At 37.4% G+C, this 19,497-nt stretch overlaps 1 protein-coding gene across 20 annotated transcripts in view; it reads right to left on the bottom strand.

Moving 5' to 3' along the window:
• Positions 1 to 19,497, bottom strand: part of RCBTB2 (RCC1 and BTB domain containing protein 2) — a 44,271-nt gene that overhangs the window by 23,766 nt on the left and 1,008 nt on the right. For 3 of the 20 annotated variants that reach the window (XM_073894548.1, XM_025874909.2, XM_025874906.2), the window contains exons 2-4: positions 7,544 to 7,642; positions 4,413 to 4,510; positions 4,003 to 4,068 (exon numbers count right to left, since the gene is read on the bottom strand). The exons of 1 other annotated variant lie outside the window; for it this stretch is intronic. In XM_073894548.1, coding sequence (XP_073750649.1) covers positions 4,003 to 4,044 — 42 coding nt within the window. In that variant the 5' untranslated portion in view covers positions 4,045 to 4,068; positions 4,413 to 4,510; positions 7,544 to 7,642. Of the gene's footprint in view, positions 1 to 241; positions 368 to 4,002; positions 4,069 to 4,412; positions 4,511 to 7,543; positions 7,643 to 19,497 lie in introns of those variants that run through there. 16 more of the 20 variants (XM_025874905.2, XM_025874897.2, XM_073894549.1 and 13 more) reach the window with 13 other exon arrangements.

The raw sequence follows: 19,497 nt of genomic DNA on the forward strand, positions 1-19,497 counted from the left end.
ACTCCTGTTTAATTTAAAGGAGCAAAGGATTTTCTAAGGCCTATCTTTCCCATCAGCTATTAAGTCAACCTTACCAGGAAAGAGTCCTGGTAGAAAGCTGATTGGACTAGCTACTTATTTTCTACAGACCTGAAAGCATATTTGTCCCACCACTTTGGGAGTCAGGTAACTGTATGTGTGTACACACACACACACACACACACACACACACACACACACACATTATGATGACTTGGCTCACAAGATGATGGAGACTCAGAAGTCCCATGATCTGCATCTGCAAGCTGGAGACCCAGGAGAGCTGGTAGCATAATGTAGTGAGTCCAAAGGCCTGAGGACCAGGGGAGACAGTGATGTACATTGCAGTCTGAGGGCAGGAAAAGACGAAGTGAAATGACCCCGATCAATCAGTGAAACAGGAAAAAAAGGGATGAATTCCTCCTTCCTCCACCTTTTGTTCTATTCAGTTCCTTAACAGCTTGGATGATGCCCACCCACACTGGGGAGGGCAAACCATTTACTGAGTTCCCCAAATCAAAAGCTCTTCTCATCTGGAGACACCCTCACAGACACACCCAGAAGCAGTGTGTAATCTGGCACCAGTGTGGCCCACTCAAGCTGACACATCAAATTAAGCAACACACCATGCGAAGGAGCCCATGTGGTCATGGAGGCAGAGACTAGAGCAACCCAACTCCAGGGCCATGAACACCAAGGACTGACAGGAGCCTCCAGAAGTTGGGAAGAAGAAAGAAAAGCTTCTTCCCTAGAGCCTTCAGAAGGCATGACCCTGCTAACACCTTACTTTCAGACTTCTAGTCTCCAGAACTATAAAAGAAAAAATTTCTATTGCTTTAAGCCACACAGTTTGTGGTACTTTTTAAAGGCAGCCCTAAGAAAGTTATACAGAGGGTAGGCAGCTTGTAACTGCTCACAGCATCATCCTGAGTTAATGTCAGCGCCTGAACCAGGATGAGCTCCCCTGATGCCAAAGCCAGTCACCGTCCCTCAGCATGCCACTCAAGTTCTAGGACCCTGTCTGGAGAACGAAGTCCTCTGTTATCTTTGGGGCAACACTCAAGGTCACTACAGAGCTAAGGGCAGAATCTCTTGTTATGTTAGCTTTTAGTCTAAGCTTCTACTGTAAATTACACACCTCCTTATATCCTGAAGGAATCTTATCTTCTCTGGGGTCTGCATTTTAATTTTTTTTCCTATTTAAGTCTATAAATTTCAAAAAGAACAACGTTTGGGATGTGGCATCAAATATTTATAGATGAGCTAATGTGCTAGTTAAAAGAATTCTTACATATTATTTCTAATCTTCACAACTGTAGGGCATAGATATTGCTATCCTCATTTTAAATACAAGGAAATTGAGGCACAGAAAGACTAAGTAATCCTCCAAGATCACTTGTGTCTAAAGATTGCTTTCTACACATCACGTGTTGCAGAGAAAAAAAGTTCACATAAAAAGTTATACCACTGGTAGATCTAATTTACAATTGCAGGGCTTTTACTGTTCTCATCCAGTCCTTGACGAACAGGGCAATAATATACACTGTGGGTTACCTTCCACGGACAGGACGGACAGCAATATACCAAGAGAAAATAAGCACTCCTATCTCATTTTTTTCCTTTCAAGCAGATTTTTGGATTTCAACCTGCCCTGCTACAAAAATCAAGTGGTTTCTTAGATGCCTAGAATCAGGTTGTAAATCCAACAAGCTCTTAAACATCTGTCTACAAATCATTAGTTCTGAACTTTCTTCCTGGCTCAACTGTACCAAACCTCTAGTACCCACCCCAGGACTCTACTAACCACTGGGATTCTAGCGTGTGTGTGTGTGTGTGTGTGTGTGTGTGTGTGTGTGTGTGTGTGTTGAAGTGTTACCTGAATTCATACATCTGATAAGGATGTCACAAGTCAAAAGAACATCAGGTGTGACAGTATCATGTATTGAGGGCCAGATACTAAAGGTATAAAAATGAAACATGATCACTCCCTTCAAGGAGCTCACAATTTAATAAAAAGCAAATACTTACAATATAACCTGGGTACAAGGGAGGTGTGACTATGCTGCTTTTAAATGTCTGTCAGAAGGCTGGCTCCTGGAGGTGAATCATCAAAAATTCTTCTTTTCTAAGTCTTGTGGGAGAGTTATCTCATGGAGGAACTTATGACTTAATTTATGAAAGGCACACATTTACACTTTTCTGAGGTAAATATTTCATATCAGTCTCAAGGAATTGTAGCATCTTTGCTCTCAGAAGAAAAATGTTTCTCTGCAGTGCACTCATGAGTGAGTGTAGCTGGGCACATTGTATATATCCTGAACATGTACATATACTGTACGTATATGTATAATTTGTATATATAACACGAGTGCACATAGCATAGGATTCACACAGAGCACCTGTAGGTGAAGAATCCACCCTGCATGAGAGCAACTCTGCAGAAGGAGCCCAACCACCTACCTTTGTGCCCAACTGTTATGTAAGGGACCAGCTGAGCAAGAGCCAAGGGCAGGCAACAGAAACATCTGCATGGGGGAAAAGCACTACCAGGGAGTGAGAGCTTGACAGTAAACACAAGAAGTCATCAAGATCGTGTCCCTAGAATTCAGTCCTAATTTGGCCCAGGTAACCCTCCTTCCTGCACGTACGCCTACGATATAGGCAGTAACTATTCCTGGCCAGCTTTCCTTTCCTTTCCATCCAGCACCCCCTCCCTCATCTTTCACTGGCATCTGTTTGGGAAATGCAAAGTGGTGAAATTTTAATATTAGCTCAAGGAAAATATAATTAAGGAAACACAGCTCCATAAAATTAGAGACCAAGATGCATTTTATTACTCCTTTGAGTATGTCCTACCTATATAACCGTCTCTCCAGCCAAAGGAAGAATTGAACAGATTATGATACTTCACTTAACTCTAGACAACTAAGTTGTCACAATTAAATTTAAAATACAGCACACAGAAATAGAACCAAAATTACCTGTTGGGCATGACTAACAAAAAAAAATTATTTAAAGAAACCCACTAACACCTTGCCTTTGCAGGACTTCCTGGCAATGTAACGCTTTATATCTAATAGTAATTTCATCGCTAATTCTGTTAGTCTATTTCTTTTATTTTACAAAATCTGTTCCTTCCGGGAAAAATTAGGAATTTTTCTATTAACATTTTAGAAGATTCTTAAGTTCTATGCACTACTTTTATAAGCTACTTTTGTATTTTCCTATAAGGGCTCACATGGTAATACTATGGTTTGGTTTCAGAAGTTTTGCATCTTTGTACACTATGCTGGCTTTGTATAATTATTTACATCTTTTATTGTGCTTTGATCATATAATTACATCTTTTATTGTGCTTTTACCATACTTTAAAAACAGCAGAAAACAGAAAAATGAAAATTAATAGTGGCAGTTAATATTAAGCTCTTAGTAGTGAAGAACAGATAGTGTGTCAATTTAATAAAATTAACACAAGATGGAAATCAATGTGCATGCTGAAAGATGTGAAACTTTTAAGACAGTTGGACACATTGGACTTAAGCTGGTTGACTGTAATGTTGAGCTGTGATGGAAAAGGAATAAGTTAAAGAATATCAATGATGAATTAAGAATGTCATCTAAGATTAGGTATTTTATAATTTTGTTAAATCTCTGGGAATGAAGTAAACATTGATCAACTCAGACCCTTCTGCAGGACGGTATTATCTGTGAAAGTAGGGATGGTCTGTACACCTCATCCAGCTCCAACAGCACCATCTCTGGGAACCCTGCTTTACCGCTCAGATAATACCACAGCCTTCTGCTGGCCCCTTTAGCATTCTCTATACCCATAATAATTATGTTTGCATCTGAGGCACTACATTATAAGCCCCTCAAAGACAGATACTATCTCACTGATCTTCCTGTTGGGTGACCAGTAGATGTTTGATACATATTTCATGCAACAGAAAATACATGCCCCAAAGGCATGATTTTTTTTCTAACCTTGCCACTTTCTCCATAGGGAAGGGAAAGCTCTTCTTCCATATGGACTCAGTCCTGTGCAGTCCCCTAAGGAAAAAGTATGTGGTAAAATCAGGATCCCATATGTCTAATGAAACTAGGCAGGTTAAAATGATTTTACTTCCAATGAACAGAGAAAATAAGCTAAGCTCAAATATGGTGAAGGGAAGATAAGGGAATTAAGGTTTGGGCATGAGAGTTAATAGCTATAAAACCCAAAAGGTATTTTAACTGTTCTGGAACTATCATATGGTCTCTTATGGGACTCCTCCTGCAAAGGTCTGGAAAAGTCATCCCAGGATAAAGGAAGACTCTTAAATCTGTAAGGAAATAAGTAGAAATTTTCATTTTACAGTTGACCTACTAAAGGTAAGAAAAAATAAATTTTAGACCTTGGTCAAATTTTCCCTGGGATTGGAAAGTTCCAAATCACTGTGAAGAGCAGACTTAGCAGTTCTCAGCTCCACTGAAGAGTATATGACTTGCTAAGCTGGGGGGAGAAAAAAGGAGGAATGAATGAAAAAATGAAAGGATGAAGAATGAATATGGCTTTGTTTATCCTAGACCTTAGCAACAAACCTGCAACAACAGCCACCAAGTATGCACCAACAGTACTCAGTGTTCTCCCCTTAATTAACCATCTCCACGATGACTACTTTCTACCACATAAAAGTAACAGCAGAAGCAACTCTATCAAAAGATATGCAGCATGCGCTCCCGCTTCAATCAAAGGACCCCCTTTAATATTTCTCGCAGGGCAGGTCTGCACTGTGGTTCAATCATTACACAGTTAACTATCTCATCACTAAAAATAAATATAAATAAATATTCTCTCTCCTCCCAAAAGCAATTGAATGAAATTATATTTAATAATGTTGATATTTCTGATTTATTAGTTTGAGTTCTATTTACTCAAATACAATCCACATTTCAAGGGCTAACATCAGAACATTTTATCTGCTATTATCTACAAGCAGTTAGAACCTTATAATAGATAAAAACAATAATCAAAATAAGGTCAAGTCTTAACAGTGTTCCTTATCAATGTTTTATATGCCCCTGAGGATACTGGTAAAATTTTGTTCTCCTCAGCTATAAAAAGGTCTCTCAGAATACAAGGAATAATCACATATTCAGAATAATTATAGCTCAAACTATGGCAATTGATACAAATCATTATTTCTTTTTTTTTTAATTAATTATTTATTTAGAGAGTGTGAGCAGGGGGAAGGGAAGAGGGAGAGGGACAGAATCTCAAAACCAGACTGCACGCTGAGTGTGGAGCCTGAGGCGGGGCTCAATCTCATCCCCCTAAGATCATGGTCTGAGCCAGAATCAAGAGTCGGTTAATTAACCAACTGAGCCACCCGGCGCCCCCAAAATCATTATTTCTAATGTTTGGAAAAGATACTCGTTTTTAAAAGAAACAGACTTTTCTCACTTATAAACTTTCAAAACTTGATCTAGTTGCCAATATGGAAAGATAATTTCATGTGACGCTTATTCCTACGCGATCTGTCTTCTCTATTAATTTGCAAGCTGTTTAAGAGAGGCAACCATGACTCGTTCACTGCTATAACCACCGCAGGACACGGCTCAGAGAAGAACACAAGACTATATATATATCAGTTGAAAGCATTCTTTGAATACAGCTTTTTGTATATTGGAGAGTGCCTGCATCGAGGTTCTTTTCCTTTTGTTTCATCCTAACTGGAACATTTTCCACATTTACCCCAGGTTTACTAGAACAAAAAATAAAAAGAGGGGAAAGGGAAAAGAGAAAGAAGAGGAGAGGAAAAAAATTAGAGGAAGGGAAGTCAAAGGCAAGAAAAAAAAGGGAAATAAATAAGAGGAGTAAAAGGGACCAAAGAGGAAATGTCACTGCCCCTGGTTGTAATGGAAGCCACTTTTGTTCCTAGGAGAAGGGAAATCCTGCTCATACACTGAGATCCTAGAACAGCAATCCTGGGTTGTTCCCCATCCCATCCCTCTACCATTGTAGGTAACCAATTTTACTGGTTTCTGGTTTATTCTTCCTGTTTCTTCTTGCAAAAATAAGCAGATACGTGTCTATGTTTTTATTTCCCAATTCCTCCTTATACAAAAAATAGCATACTTTATATACTCTGGCAATCCGCTTTTTTTTTTCCCCACTTAACAATATCTCCTGGAAATCACTCCTTATCAGTTAACAGAGATTTTTTTTTTTTAATCAGCTGAATAGCCTCATTTTTTTTTTAATCCTGTTTTTTTTAAGGAAGAAAATAAATAGCTTTTTGGTGTCTTTAATCAATTTCAAGTACAGTAACTCTGTAAAAATTAGAAGGGTGGAACATAGGCCATTCTATTTGACTAATCAAGTTAAGACATAATTGCATGAATGGCATATTGAAATTACCATATTTCAAGAAATAACATTTATAAAATTCAATTAAGACTAAACATAAGATTAGTATAATTTCATTTTTATTGGTCAGAATGTTGTTGAAGATTTAAAAATTATTCAAGAATAATTACTATTGTACAGTACCATGAAAAAAATTGTTGAATTCTCTAGCATTATGGAAGGTAGTTGGATTTTTTTTTTTTCTAACATTATTTCAATGTCATCAAACATAATAGAGAAAACTAGCTTCTCCAATTTGCACTGCTTGAGGAATACAGTTTATGGAATATATGTAAGGATTATAATTATCTTCTCCTGTTATCTACATGATTTCACTATTATTATTATTATTTTGAGAGAGAGTGTGTGAGCAGGGGGAGGGTAGGAGGGGCAAAGGGAGAGGGAGAGAATCTTAAGCAAACTGTGTGTGCTGAGCACGGAACCCAATGAGGGGCTTGATCTTACAAACTTGAGATCATAACCTGAGCCAAAATCAAGAGTCAGATGTTTAACTGACTGAGCCACCCAGGTGCCCCTGACCAGGTTATTACTATTATCAGTGTTATAGTAGTATATCAATATATACTTCTTTTTTTTTATTATCTTATATTAATCACCTTTACATCATTAAATTTTGATGTAGTGTTCCATGATTCATTGTTTGTGTATAACACTCAGTGCTCCATTCAGTATGTGCCCTCTTTAATACCCATCACTGGGCTAACCCATCCCCCCACCCCCCTCCCCTCTAGAACCCTCAGTTTGTACTTCTTAAAAATCCACAATATACATACAGAATACCACATCCATGAATTCTAAATAACAGTAGCAACAATAATAAGAGTTAAAATAAACAGTTACCCTGTACCAGATATTAAGTTCCTTATATTATTAAACTTTATAATAGCCAAAAGAAACAGACACAATCATTGCCTCCATTTTATGGACATGTTTCCAAAACTTGACCAATCATCACCAACCAGTCAGGGTTAGAGCCAGTATTTGAACCCAGGACGATTTCAAAACTCCTTTCCTGGACCCTTCCCTGTATTGCAGGGATATTTAAGTTTTCCTGTGCATGTTCCAGTTTTATTATGTACTGCCTGGTTGGGAATGTTTCATCCAAAAATTTTGTACCTGACTGTTTTAAATTTCTGGAGCCCTGTGTTCAGTCATCTTTAATCCTGTTCCTTCTAGATTCTTGTAAGATTGTCTTCTAGGATAAAGTTAATGTGACTGAAAAACATAAATACATAAATTCTATTAGAGAAAAACAGAGAAGACGAAGAATATACCATCTGGCAACTTTAACAAGCCATTATTTATCTGAGAAGTATATAGTTCAAAAATTGTATTAGCTCTATTATTAAAAAGTCAGCAGTAGAAGTGCTCAATTATTAAGAAGTTAATATTGTAAAATATAACCTTTAGATATTACATTTATAAGTTTTGAGACCATGCTTCAACAATTTGGACACTGTAACATATGAGAAAAAACACAGACTAAAAAAAGTTTAATTTGTAGTATGTCAACGCAAGGAAAACGCAAGGAAAGCCATCTGGAATGTGAAAAAAGCAAAACTTTAAAACTTTTGGAAGAAAGTATAGAAAACATCTTTGCGACTCTTAGGGCAGGGAAAGGTTTCTTTTTTTTTTTTTTTAAAGATTTTATTTATTTAATTGACAGAGAGAGAGAGAGGGAACACAAGCAGGGGGAGTGGGAGAGGGAGAAGCAGCCTTCCCGCCCTGCAGGGAGCCCGATGCGGGGCTCGATCCAGGGACTCCAGGATCATGACCTGAGCCAAAGGCAGTCGCTTAACCAACTGAGCCACCCAGGCGCCCCGAAAGATTTCTTAAATAAGACACAAAAGCATAAACCACAAAGAAAGTTTACTACATTAAAACTTTTTTTAAAAATACGGCATACTAAAAGATGAAGTCAACAAAGGAAAACACATGCCACAGAATGGGAGAAGGTATTTTCAACATATATAACTGATGGCTTGCAAAGGATTTGCATCCAGAATTGATAAAGAATACCTAAAAATCAGTAAGAAAAAAAAATCCAATTTAGAAATGGACAAAAGACAAGGCAATTCACAGAAACAATTAATAAACATATTAAAAGATGCTCAAATTCACCATGGAAATGCAATCACAGTGAGATAGATCTCACCCATCACCTCTGCAAAATTAAAGGGGGACAATTCCTTGTGTTAGTGAGGATGTAGATCAAATAGCACACTCATACTGCTATAAGAAACATAAACTGGTATACTCACTTTAAAGAGCAACTCAACAATATTTAGGTCACAGCAGTGTCTTTCATTCAATCTTTTTTTGATACATATATGTACCTGAAACAAAGTCTCACAAAATAATTCTTACCCTTATCATATGAGGTACTTAGGGATATCTTCTTTTCTATTTTTTCTATCTTACTCTATTCTATTCTCCCCCTACTCTATCCTATTTTATCCTTTCCTATTTCATTTTTAAAAGAAAATGTTGGTCTCAACCCACAAAATAATTTCAAGATCACTAATAAGTCATGCCTTATAGCTTGGACAATGCTGGCCTAGACGAACTCTAGAGCATATATGCAATTGTTTGCAATGGCAGAAAACTAGAAATAGCAAACAGAATTGATCAACAGGATTCATCAGCAGAATCTATAAACTGTGGTATGTGCATACTGTACAGCAATTAAAATAAATTATGCAGAATCAATGCAGATAAATCTCCAAAATAATTTTTGCCAAAAATCACTAAGTCACAGAATGGTACATACGATACACTATTTGATAAATTATTTGATCTAATTTGATAAAGTTTAAAACATGCAAAAAACAATATTATTTGGTAAAATTTAAAAACATGCAGAAAGCAATACTATTTTAATGTGTTGTGGAAACTGACATAGATAGATAGATATAGATATATATGGCTGGACTTTGATGGGAATTTTTTTCCATAGGAAACTGTTTTTTTTTTTAAGATTTTATTTATTTGAGAGAGAGAGAGAAAGAGAGAGAGGGAAGGATCACAAGTAGGCAGAGTTGCAGGCAGAGGGAGAGGAGAAGCGGGTTCCCCACTGAGCAAGGAGCCCAATGCGGGACTTGATCCCAGAACCCTGGGATCATGACCTGAGCCAAAGGCAGACGTTCAACCAACTGAGCCATGCAGGTGCCCTTTTAGGAAAGTTTTGATGAAGGCGATGCTAAAGATAAAATTTTCCATGTAATTCTTTCAATGAATTGGTATGATTTCACTTTTCCATCTGACAAGACAGTTTTCAAAATGTTAAGCTTAAATTATATTAATCTGAGTACAGGAGAATAAAGTTACCCAATTTTTTTAAAGATTTTATTTATTTATTTGAGAGAGAGAGAGTGCACAAGCAGGGGTAGGGGCAGAGGGAGAGGGGGAGGCAGACTCCCCTCTGAGCAGGGAGCCCAACAAGGGGCTGGATCCTAAGCCCCTGGGATCATGACCTGAGCCAAAGGCAGATGCTCAACCAACTGAGCCACGCAGGTGCCCCAAGGTTACCCAGTGTTAAAGAAAACACAATTTGGGAATCATAATACATCCATTCTAATATTAATATTGCCTTGACCATGGACATAATAATTCAATAAGGCTGGATAATCACAATTCATAAACCATAATTTCTTTTGTCATCAGAAACATAAAATTTTACCAATACCAAAGAAGATAACAAATAGAATAAAGAATAGGTGGTATATATATGCAATGGAATATTAGCCATAAAAAGGATGAAATCTTGCCATTTGCAATGAGGTGGATGGAACTAGAGAGTATTATGCTAAGCAAAATAAGTCAGTCAGAGAAAAACAAATACCATACGATTTCACGCATATGTAGATCTGAAGAAACAAAACAGATGAACACAGAGGGGAGAAAAGGAGAGGCAAACCTGAAAACAGATTCCTAACTATACAGAACAGAGAGAGTTGCTGGAGGGGAGGTGGGCGGTGGGATGTGGTTAAATAGGTGCTGGATATTAAGGAAGGCACTTGTGATGAGCACCGGGTGTTACATGTGTGATGAATCACTAAATTCTACACCTGAAACTAATATTACACTGTATGATAACTAACTGGAATTTAAACAAAAACTTGAAAAGGAGGTGCATCTGAGTGGTTCAGTCAGTTAAGCGTCTGCCTATGGCTCAGGTCATGATCCCAAGGGTCCTGGGATCAAGTCCTGCATCAGGCTCCCTGCTCAGCGGGGAGCCTGCTTCTCCCTCTCCCTCTGCCTGCCGCTCCCCCTGCTTGTGCTCTCTCTCTGTCAAATAAACAAATAAAATCTTAAAAAAAAAAAAAACTTGAGAAAGAAAAAAATTAAAAAAATAAAACTGCTTACAAATTTCCCCCTTTTCTGCACAGGAGGGCCATGTTTCTTACAGACCCAGAGCAGAGGTTGGCATCTGTTATCAAGAAGATCTTCACAGTGATGGTGTCACAGCTTAAGACAGTCGTGTGCAATTCTTACTCTGTTAATTTACTGGGTTTTCAGACTTACGACATTCATATTAAAGTGTCTATGCTTTGCAAAATAGTTCCTTATGCATTTCCTCATTCTGTTTAAATGTAATAAAAAGAAAACTATGTTATTACAGAATCATACTGTACTCACATTTGCCTTGCACATAAAAAGAAAATGGGAGAATAAATACCCTTTCAAAGCAGAAACTTCTGCCACTGATCTCTGTCTTCAGAGGACCTAAACTGCATCACAGGGCCAATGTTGTGAGTTCTTCCAAGAGTAATTTTCAAAAGCAAATATTTATCAACTAAGGTAATTTTTTGTATGACATTTCTTTTTTTCTTTTTTTACCTTTGTGCCAGTTTCTTGCCAATGTGGGAAGCCAAAAATCATATTATAATAGGTACATTATATAGTATATTGGAAAGTGATGGTGCCATAAAAATGAAAATGGAGCAGGACAAGAAGGATGAGGAATCCTGAAGGTTGATGATAGGGTTTTCAATTTTAAACAGGGTGGTCAGAGAACCTCCCTGAGTATATGATCTTTGAGGAAAGACTTGAAGAAAATGAAGTGAGCTATGAGTTCATCTAGAGCAAAATGATCCATACACAAAGTCTATCCAGTACTAAAGCTCTGAGGTAAGAAGGTTTTGAGCAGAAAAGTGACAAGATCTGATTTTGTTTTCAGAGCCACACTGGTTCTATGCTGATAATATTTCTATTATTTTTCTTTTTATTGAGGTATAACTGACATACAACATTAGTTTCAGGTATATAACGTAATGATTCCACATCTGTATACACTGTGAAATGATTAACACAATAAATCTAGTGACCACCTAACACCATAAAAAGTTACAATTTTTTCTTTCAGGGCACCTGGGGGGCTCAGTCGTTAAGCATCTGCCTTCGGCTCAGGTCATGATCCCAGGGTCCTGGGATCGAGTCCTGCATTGGGCTCCTTGCTCAGCGGGGAGCCTGCTTCTCCCTCTGCCTCTGCCCCTCCCCGTGCTTGTGCTCTCTCTCTCTCTCTCTCTCTCTGACAAATAGATAAAATCTTAAAAAAATTTTTTTTTCTTTTTCTTTCCTGTGATGAGAACTTTCAAGATCTACTCTCCTGGCAACATTCAAATATGCACCTACAATACTGTTGACTATAGTTAGCATGCAGCACACCACATTTCCTTGACGTCTGTACCTCCCAAGCCCCTTCACCCGTTTCATCCTTCCCCCTCAACCTCCTCACTCCTGGCAACCACCATTCCATTCTCCATATTCATGACTTTCGTTTTTTTTGTTTCTTAGATTCCACACATAAGTGAAATCATACAGTAGTCGCCTTTTTTGCATTTACTTCACTTAGCATAGTGACCTCTAGGTCCATCCATGTTGTGACAAATGGCAAGATCTCATCCTTTTCTATGGCTGAGTAGTATTCCATTGTGTATATATACCACACCTTCTTTATCCATCCATCTGTGGACATTTAGGTTGTTTCTATATGTTGCCCATTGTAAATAATGCTGCAATTAACATAGGGGTGAATATATCCTTTCAGATTACTGTTTTTATTTCCTTTCAGTAAATACCCAGAGATGGAATTACTGGATCATATGTGATTGTAATTTTTTGAGAAACCTCTGTTTTCCATAGTGGCTGCACCAACTGACATTCCCACAAATAATGCACAAGGGTTCCCTTTTCTTCACAACCTTGCCAACACCTGTTATTTCTTGGCATACTGATAACAGCTATTCTAACAGGTGTGACCTGACATCACATTGTGGTTTTGACTTGCATTTCCCTGATGGATTTGTGATGTTGAGCATCTTTTCCTGTGCCTGTTGGCCATCTGTATGTCTCCTTTGGAAAAATGTCTATTCAGATCCTCTGCCCATTTTTAATTGAATAGTTTATTTGCTATTGAGTTGTAGGAGTTCTTTATATTTTTTGAATATTAACTCCTTATTGGATATATGATTTGCAAATATTTTCTCCCATTCTGTAGGCTGCCTTTTCATTTTGTTGATGGTTTCCTTTGCTTTTTAGTTTGATGTAGTCCCACTTGTTTATTTTTGCTTATTTTTGAGTCAGATACATAGTCCCACTTGTTTATTTTTGCTTATTTTTGAGTCAAATACATAGTAGTATCTTATGATCCACTGTATTTGTGGTGTCAGTTGTAACTGATTATTGGTATAAGAGCAGACACCTCAATCAATGGAAGAGAATAGAGAGCCCAGAAATAAACCTATGCATATATGTTCAACTAATTTACAACACAGGATGCAAGAATATACAATGGGAATTAGGACAGGCTCTTTAATAGTGTTGGGAAAACTGAATAGTTACATGCGAAAGAATGAAACTAGACTACTCACCTTAAGCATACACAAAAATCAACTCAAAATGGATTAAAGACTAGAATGTAAGACTTGAAACCATAAAACTAGAAGAAAACATAGGCTGTAAGCCTTCTGACATTGGTCTTGGCAATGCTTTTTGGATGTAACTGCTCTTTCATTTCTGATTTTATTTGAACTCTATTTTTTTCCCTTGGTGAGTGTAGCTAAAGGTTGGTCAATTTTGTTTATCTTTTCAAAGAACTAGTTTTTAGTTTCGTTGATCTTTTCTATTAACTTTTTAGTCTGTTTCATTTCCACTCTGATCTTTGTTAATTCCTTCCTTCTACTACCTTTGGTTTTGTTTGTTCTTTTTCTAGCTTCTTTAAGTATAAAGTTAAATTGTTTGAGAATTTTCTTATTTCTTTAGGTAGACCTGAATCCCTGTAAACTTCCCTCTTACAACTACTTTTGCTGAATCATATAGATTCTGTAAGTTATATTTCCATTTTCATTTGTCTCAAGGTATTTTTTTATTTCTCCTTTGATTTTTTTGATTGACCCATTGGTCAATAGCATGTTGTTTAATCTCTGTATGATTTTCTAACCCTTTCTCTCCCTTTACTCCTTCTGGGACCCTTACAATGCTAATGTTGTTCGACTTTATGTTGTCCCATAGATTCCTTAAGCTAGCTTCATTTTTTTTAAATTCTTTTTTTCCTTTTTATTGCTCTGAGTTCCACTGCCCTGTCTTCTTGATCACCCACCCATCATTTCTTCTGCTGCATCCAGTCTGCTGTTGAACACCCTCAAGAATATTTTTCAGTTCAGTTACTGTATTCTTCAGTTCCATGGCTTCAGTTGGTACTTTCTTATATATTCCTTTGTTGAAGTTCTCACTGTATTCATTCATTCTTCTCCCAAGTTTGGTGAACATCTTTTGACTATTACTTTGAGACCACAAGCATAGACGCTGTTGACCTCTAGACAGGCAATCTGCAGTGTCCCCTGGGTGACAGTTGCAAAAACTGGGGCTTCAGACCAGTGTATAAGCTCCTTTCTGAGAGGTCCTGGCAATTTGTAGAGAGGCTGAGGGAAGGCAGAAAGATGGCATCCCCCAGGCTATATTCCCTTTGTAGCCTCTAGATGTGTGGCAGACCTGAAGTCTGCCCCTTGGGCTGAAGTGCCAGGACAAGTAAATAGGCTTTCACAAATAGACCGGGGATGTGTTTTAGTCTGCTGTCTGTGCAGTGCCCTGAGGGTAACAGCCTACCAAGAACTGTTTCTCCATTCATTATAGTCCTATGGAACCCAGGAACACAAGCATGCCTACCCACAGTATCATGGTAGAGGAAGAGTGCAAAAATGGCACCCACCAGCACCTCTGTCCCCAGAGAGAGTCCCAACAGTCCCCTGGGCCTGTCGCATCCAGCAGATGCTTTAAGGTTAGAAAACAAATCTTCTTCACATATAGTCTAGGCACTTTTCAAACTGCTGCTTTTGTGCTGATTCCCAGGGCAAGTGAGTCTGCACACAAGCCCTTTAAGAGAAATATCTCAGTTCTCTACAGCCTACCAATGGATGTGAGATCCATTGGTTTTCAAAGCTAGATGTTTGGGGAGCTCATCTCTACTTGCAGGTCCCAGGGGTTGGGGGGCCTGATGTGGAGTATAAACCCCTCATTCATCAAGGAAGTTCCAGATTTGTGAGATTCTTCCCAACTGTGGGTTGCCACTCTGGCAGTTGGGTTTTTGGTGAAACCATCCATATGTAGCCCTTTCACTGTTGTGTTGTGAAGTAGCTATTCAGCTAGTTCTCAGGTCTTTTTCAGAGGGAATTTTTCCATATATAGCTGTAGATTTGGTAGGTCTGTGGGAGGAGGTGAGCTCAGGATCTTCCTACACCACCATTTGACCACCCCCCTCAACATTTCCTATTATATCTGTTTTCTTAAACTTGTACAGTTCAGCAATTTATTTCCAAATTATCCCTGTTTGGAACAGATAACTCCTTAATCTTACAGATTGTATTTTAAGAGTTTCCCCTACACTCTTAATAGCTACACAGTTGGAGACTGGTGGATAAGAAGACAGTCTTTTGATAACTGAACATGATAAACATATCAATTCTTAATCCTCTCAAAGAACAGGTCAAATAATTCAGTTTCCTACACAACATATATAATAAGCAGCCTCTACATATTATTGTTGGTAATCAATGTTAATCAGTGTGTTTGCTAGTAGGATAATGTGTCATATTACTTGGTAATACCTCTGACCCAAATAAAGAGTTAAGCTGATTATAGGACATACATTCATTTGCCTAATTTATTCAACAAATGTTGATCTGGTGCCTGTAGTAGGTACTAAGCTGAAAGCAAATTTACATAAAAGAGAAAACAAAATAATGTGGAGCAAAAAGATATCCACCTCCCAGGTGCTTGTGTCAACATTACTCCAACACAACAGCACTTGTGGGCCTTAAGATCTAATAAGTTAGACACCCTGTATCTATGAGAACAAAGCATTTTCCATGGAAATTGATATTTTGCAATTAACCAGGAACTTCTAAATGCTGATAACCATTCTTCAAAAGTAATCCCTGAAGTGAAAAAAAATAGTAATTTCTGCAAAGAAAACCCAGTGTTTTATATATATATATATTATATTGTATATAAATATATAAATATTATTTTGTTTATTATATTATCATATATATTATACATATTACATTATTATATAAAATGAATTATATATAAATATACATTATTAATTCAACTTAATAATATGAGGTCAACTCTAAAACTATGCTTGAAAAATATAATATATAAAAAAGTTTTCTTGCAATATAGAACTCAATGCTTTTAACAAATTCTCTGATCTGGGCAATACAGTTGATGATGCTTTTATAAACAAAGAAATAGGATATTAAAGAAAACTAATGTCTTTTAGGATGCCAGCCCAGTCTGCAGCACCGGTGTGTTAATGAACTCCAGACCAAGTAACCGTCAATGGGGTAATGATGATTCCCAACCATATGCTAGCTGAACCATTAAATGGTATGTCATCTGTAAGTTATGAATGATAAAAATATAAGAAAACATGATCCCAATTATCACTTGTGAAAAAGGATGATAGCTATAATTTACCTCTACTTGAATGAGAGGTCATAAGCCTACTACAAATAACAGTAAAAATACCTACACAGCTGCTAACTAATGCGGTACAATTATAAACAGGATGGACAAAACTGAAAAACTAAAAGCACAACTAAAACAAAGGTACAACCTCAAAGGAAATGATATTGCCAGGTTTATAATAAGCATCAAACTGACTTAGAACACAGAAACATCATTGCTATTTTAATTATGTTCGTAAAAAGGTTTCCAAATTTCACCAAGAGAGATGAGGCAGATCTTCAGTCCCAAGCAAACTTGTATTAGTTTGAAGAGATTACTGAGCTCATCAAAGTTAGCCTTTTCAAACACACACAGCAAAAGTACCTTTTTCAAATATGAAAAATTATCAACATAAACTATATGAATGTTTTTATGTTGTTAAGCTAGTTAAAATGAGTTAGTACTTGAGAAATTTGTAAACCCATTTGAAATTTAGGTCCTTATAGATCTAGTACAATAAAAAAAAAATCCTAACATGCCTATGAAATAAAATCTTAATTGTGAAAGATCTTTGTCCCACAACATAAACATTCCTTCAGCATGGTAGGCTTTCTTAGCCTTGGCTCATTTCCATTTGGGATTCATTTTGTTCAGTATCATAAACATTCAATGTAATACAGAACATATTATAATGTGATCACTATTTATGATTTACTTACTACCTGTCATCCACTGGTACTTGTTACCTCAAAATGTCTTCCAAGGAGAGATATACATAATAGATACTAGCTCAGGTTAGATTAGCAAGCCTGAAGACACATAAGACACACACATAAGATATATGTTGAAAAAAAAACTATTATGCCTTAAATTTCCTAAAAACTCTTATATTGTTAAGATGGGATCACCATGTGAACTTGACACATATTCCTTCCGGATAATGAAAGTGAGAAGGATACCTGCCTTCCACCGAAGGATACTATAAATATCCCTCCCAGAGAGGCAAACTATCTGCTCCTTTGAAGTAAATATCCCCATGTAGTCCTCTATTTTCAGCCTCAAACAGGAGTCTTTGATGTCATTCTGCTACCCTGATAATTCCACTCCTGGTCTCAAATCTCTCTTGTCTGGTCAATTTTGATTTATACTAATTCAACTCCAGTAAACCTTAAAAATAGTGGCATCTTAGGGGCATTTTAATTTCACTTTAACCAAGTGATAAAACCAAAATTAAATATGACAAACTCCTAAAGGCTTAGGCAAACCCCCATAGGTACCTTATATTTATAGTACCAGATTAATAGTTTTGATATTTAAACATAATGTTTGTAATCTACTTAAGTAAAGGGCCCAAAAGACACACTTTACTTTCTAAAACTGTTCCTCTCTATCAGCCTCTTTCTCTAAGTCTTGTCTGGTTCATTCAGAAATCTCTAACAGCAATAATTTAATACCTTATCACATGACATCATACCAGGTGAACCTTCAACATAGTTTCAAATAAAGAAAAGTAATTGACCACTCTTAGAAAACAACTTCAAGGGGTGCGGCTCAGTCGGTTAAGCATCTGCCTTCAGCTCAGGTCATGATCCCAGGGTCCTGGGATTGAGCCTGCTTCTTCCTCTCCCTCTCCCTGCCGCTCCCCCTGCCTGTACTTTCTCTCTCTGTCAAATAAATAAAATCTTAAAAAAAAAAAAATTCACTAATCACAGTCAGAGAGACATTAAGAAGCAATTGCAAAGTACAGTAATACGTGCAGAAAATAGACACTTTTTCTCAACACATCTGTAGTAGTCATTTGGTTAGTCTCTTCCACTTAAGAGCCCAGTCTCTTCATTTGATGTATTAGGTTAAACTGTAAAATTCTGAATAAATTGAACCCAATTTGGAAAAAAAATGTTTTACCTATATACTATAAAATAAGGTTTTATTTGTCACAATGGTCATGCTGTGGGCCCCCATCAAATTTATAGTGGAGAAGGGCGAGGAACATTTTCTCCCAGAAAGATAATTTGAAAACCTAGTTCTCTGTCTTGAACATCACCTTCAGTTTATCCTTCAGACCCACCATAACCATAACCATTGCCACCCACACCTGTACTCTCAGGCCTCTTTCTCTGCTCTTCTTTTTCATTTTTTCATAGCTCTTATAATTTTCTAAATGATAAACAAATATGTTTACTGGCAATCATTCTCTTCTAGAATGTACGCTCCAGAGGGAAGAGATCTTTGTCTATCTTGTTCACTGACATATCCTAAATACCTGAACAGAACCTGATGGGAAGTAATCACTCAATATTTGTTGAATGAATGAGTGACTACATACTGAGAATTCAGAACAAAATATTTCTGGTGTCAGATTTCACTTTCATTTATACAAATATCTATTGTGCTCTAAATATGCGGGAGATAGAGCATACACATATAAATACGTATTATCTGACAGTGATAAGTGCTAAAAAGCCAAAGAGAACAGGGTAAGAGGTTGGAAAGAGAAAGCAGTGGCTATTTTAAATGACATGAGTCACCTCTCTGAAGTGATGGCAATTGTTTTGAGCCTTGGATTAAGGTAGGTGCCATACATATATGGGTGGAGGGGGAAAATGAGCTTTGAGCATAGAGGAAATGGCAAATGCCTAGCCCCTAGGGTGGAGGAACACTTGGTAAGCCCAGCAAGCCCAATGAGGCCAGCATGGTGGAAGCGGGGTGTGCAGGAATGTATCATTCCAGTTGCCTTTACCTGCTACTTAATAACATATATGTATACTGACTGCCTAATGCCCTGGGAAATAGAGGTTACCTTTCAGCTAGATTACTCAGATTCTCTGATAGTAAATGCTTCTTCTATTCCAGCCCACAAATGTCTGTAACAGCACATCATAGAAGATTACAAGGCACAGTAATGACATTGTTAAAAACCGCTCCAAGTAGCCTCAGGAGTCACCAAACTGACTTTAACTAAGTACCACTGCGCAGGAAGATGTAAAGCCAAGTTTGAACTTGGTACTAGAAGGGTGCGAAGCCAGGAGGCTCAATAAACATTAAACAGTGACGCTCGTTCTGAGTCTGGGGGAAAGAGCGTCGTCGTCCCAAAGGAGTTGGTGAACTCTACCACGTTC

This window comes from Callorhinus ursinus, unplaced genomic scaffold, assembly GCF_003265705.2.
Source record: "Callorhinus ursinus isolate GAN/ISIS: 27379988/994484 unplaced genomic scaffold, GSC_fseal_2.0 scaffold7, whole genome shotgun sequence".
In the NCBI taxonomy this organism is placed as follows: Eukaryota; Metazoa; Chordata; class Mammalia; order Carnivora; family Otariidae; genus Callorhinus; species Callorhinus ursinus.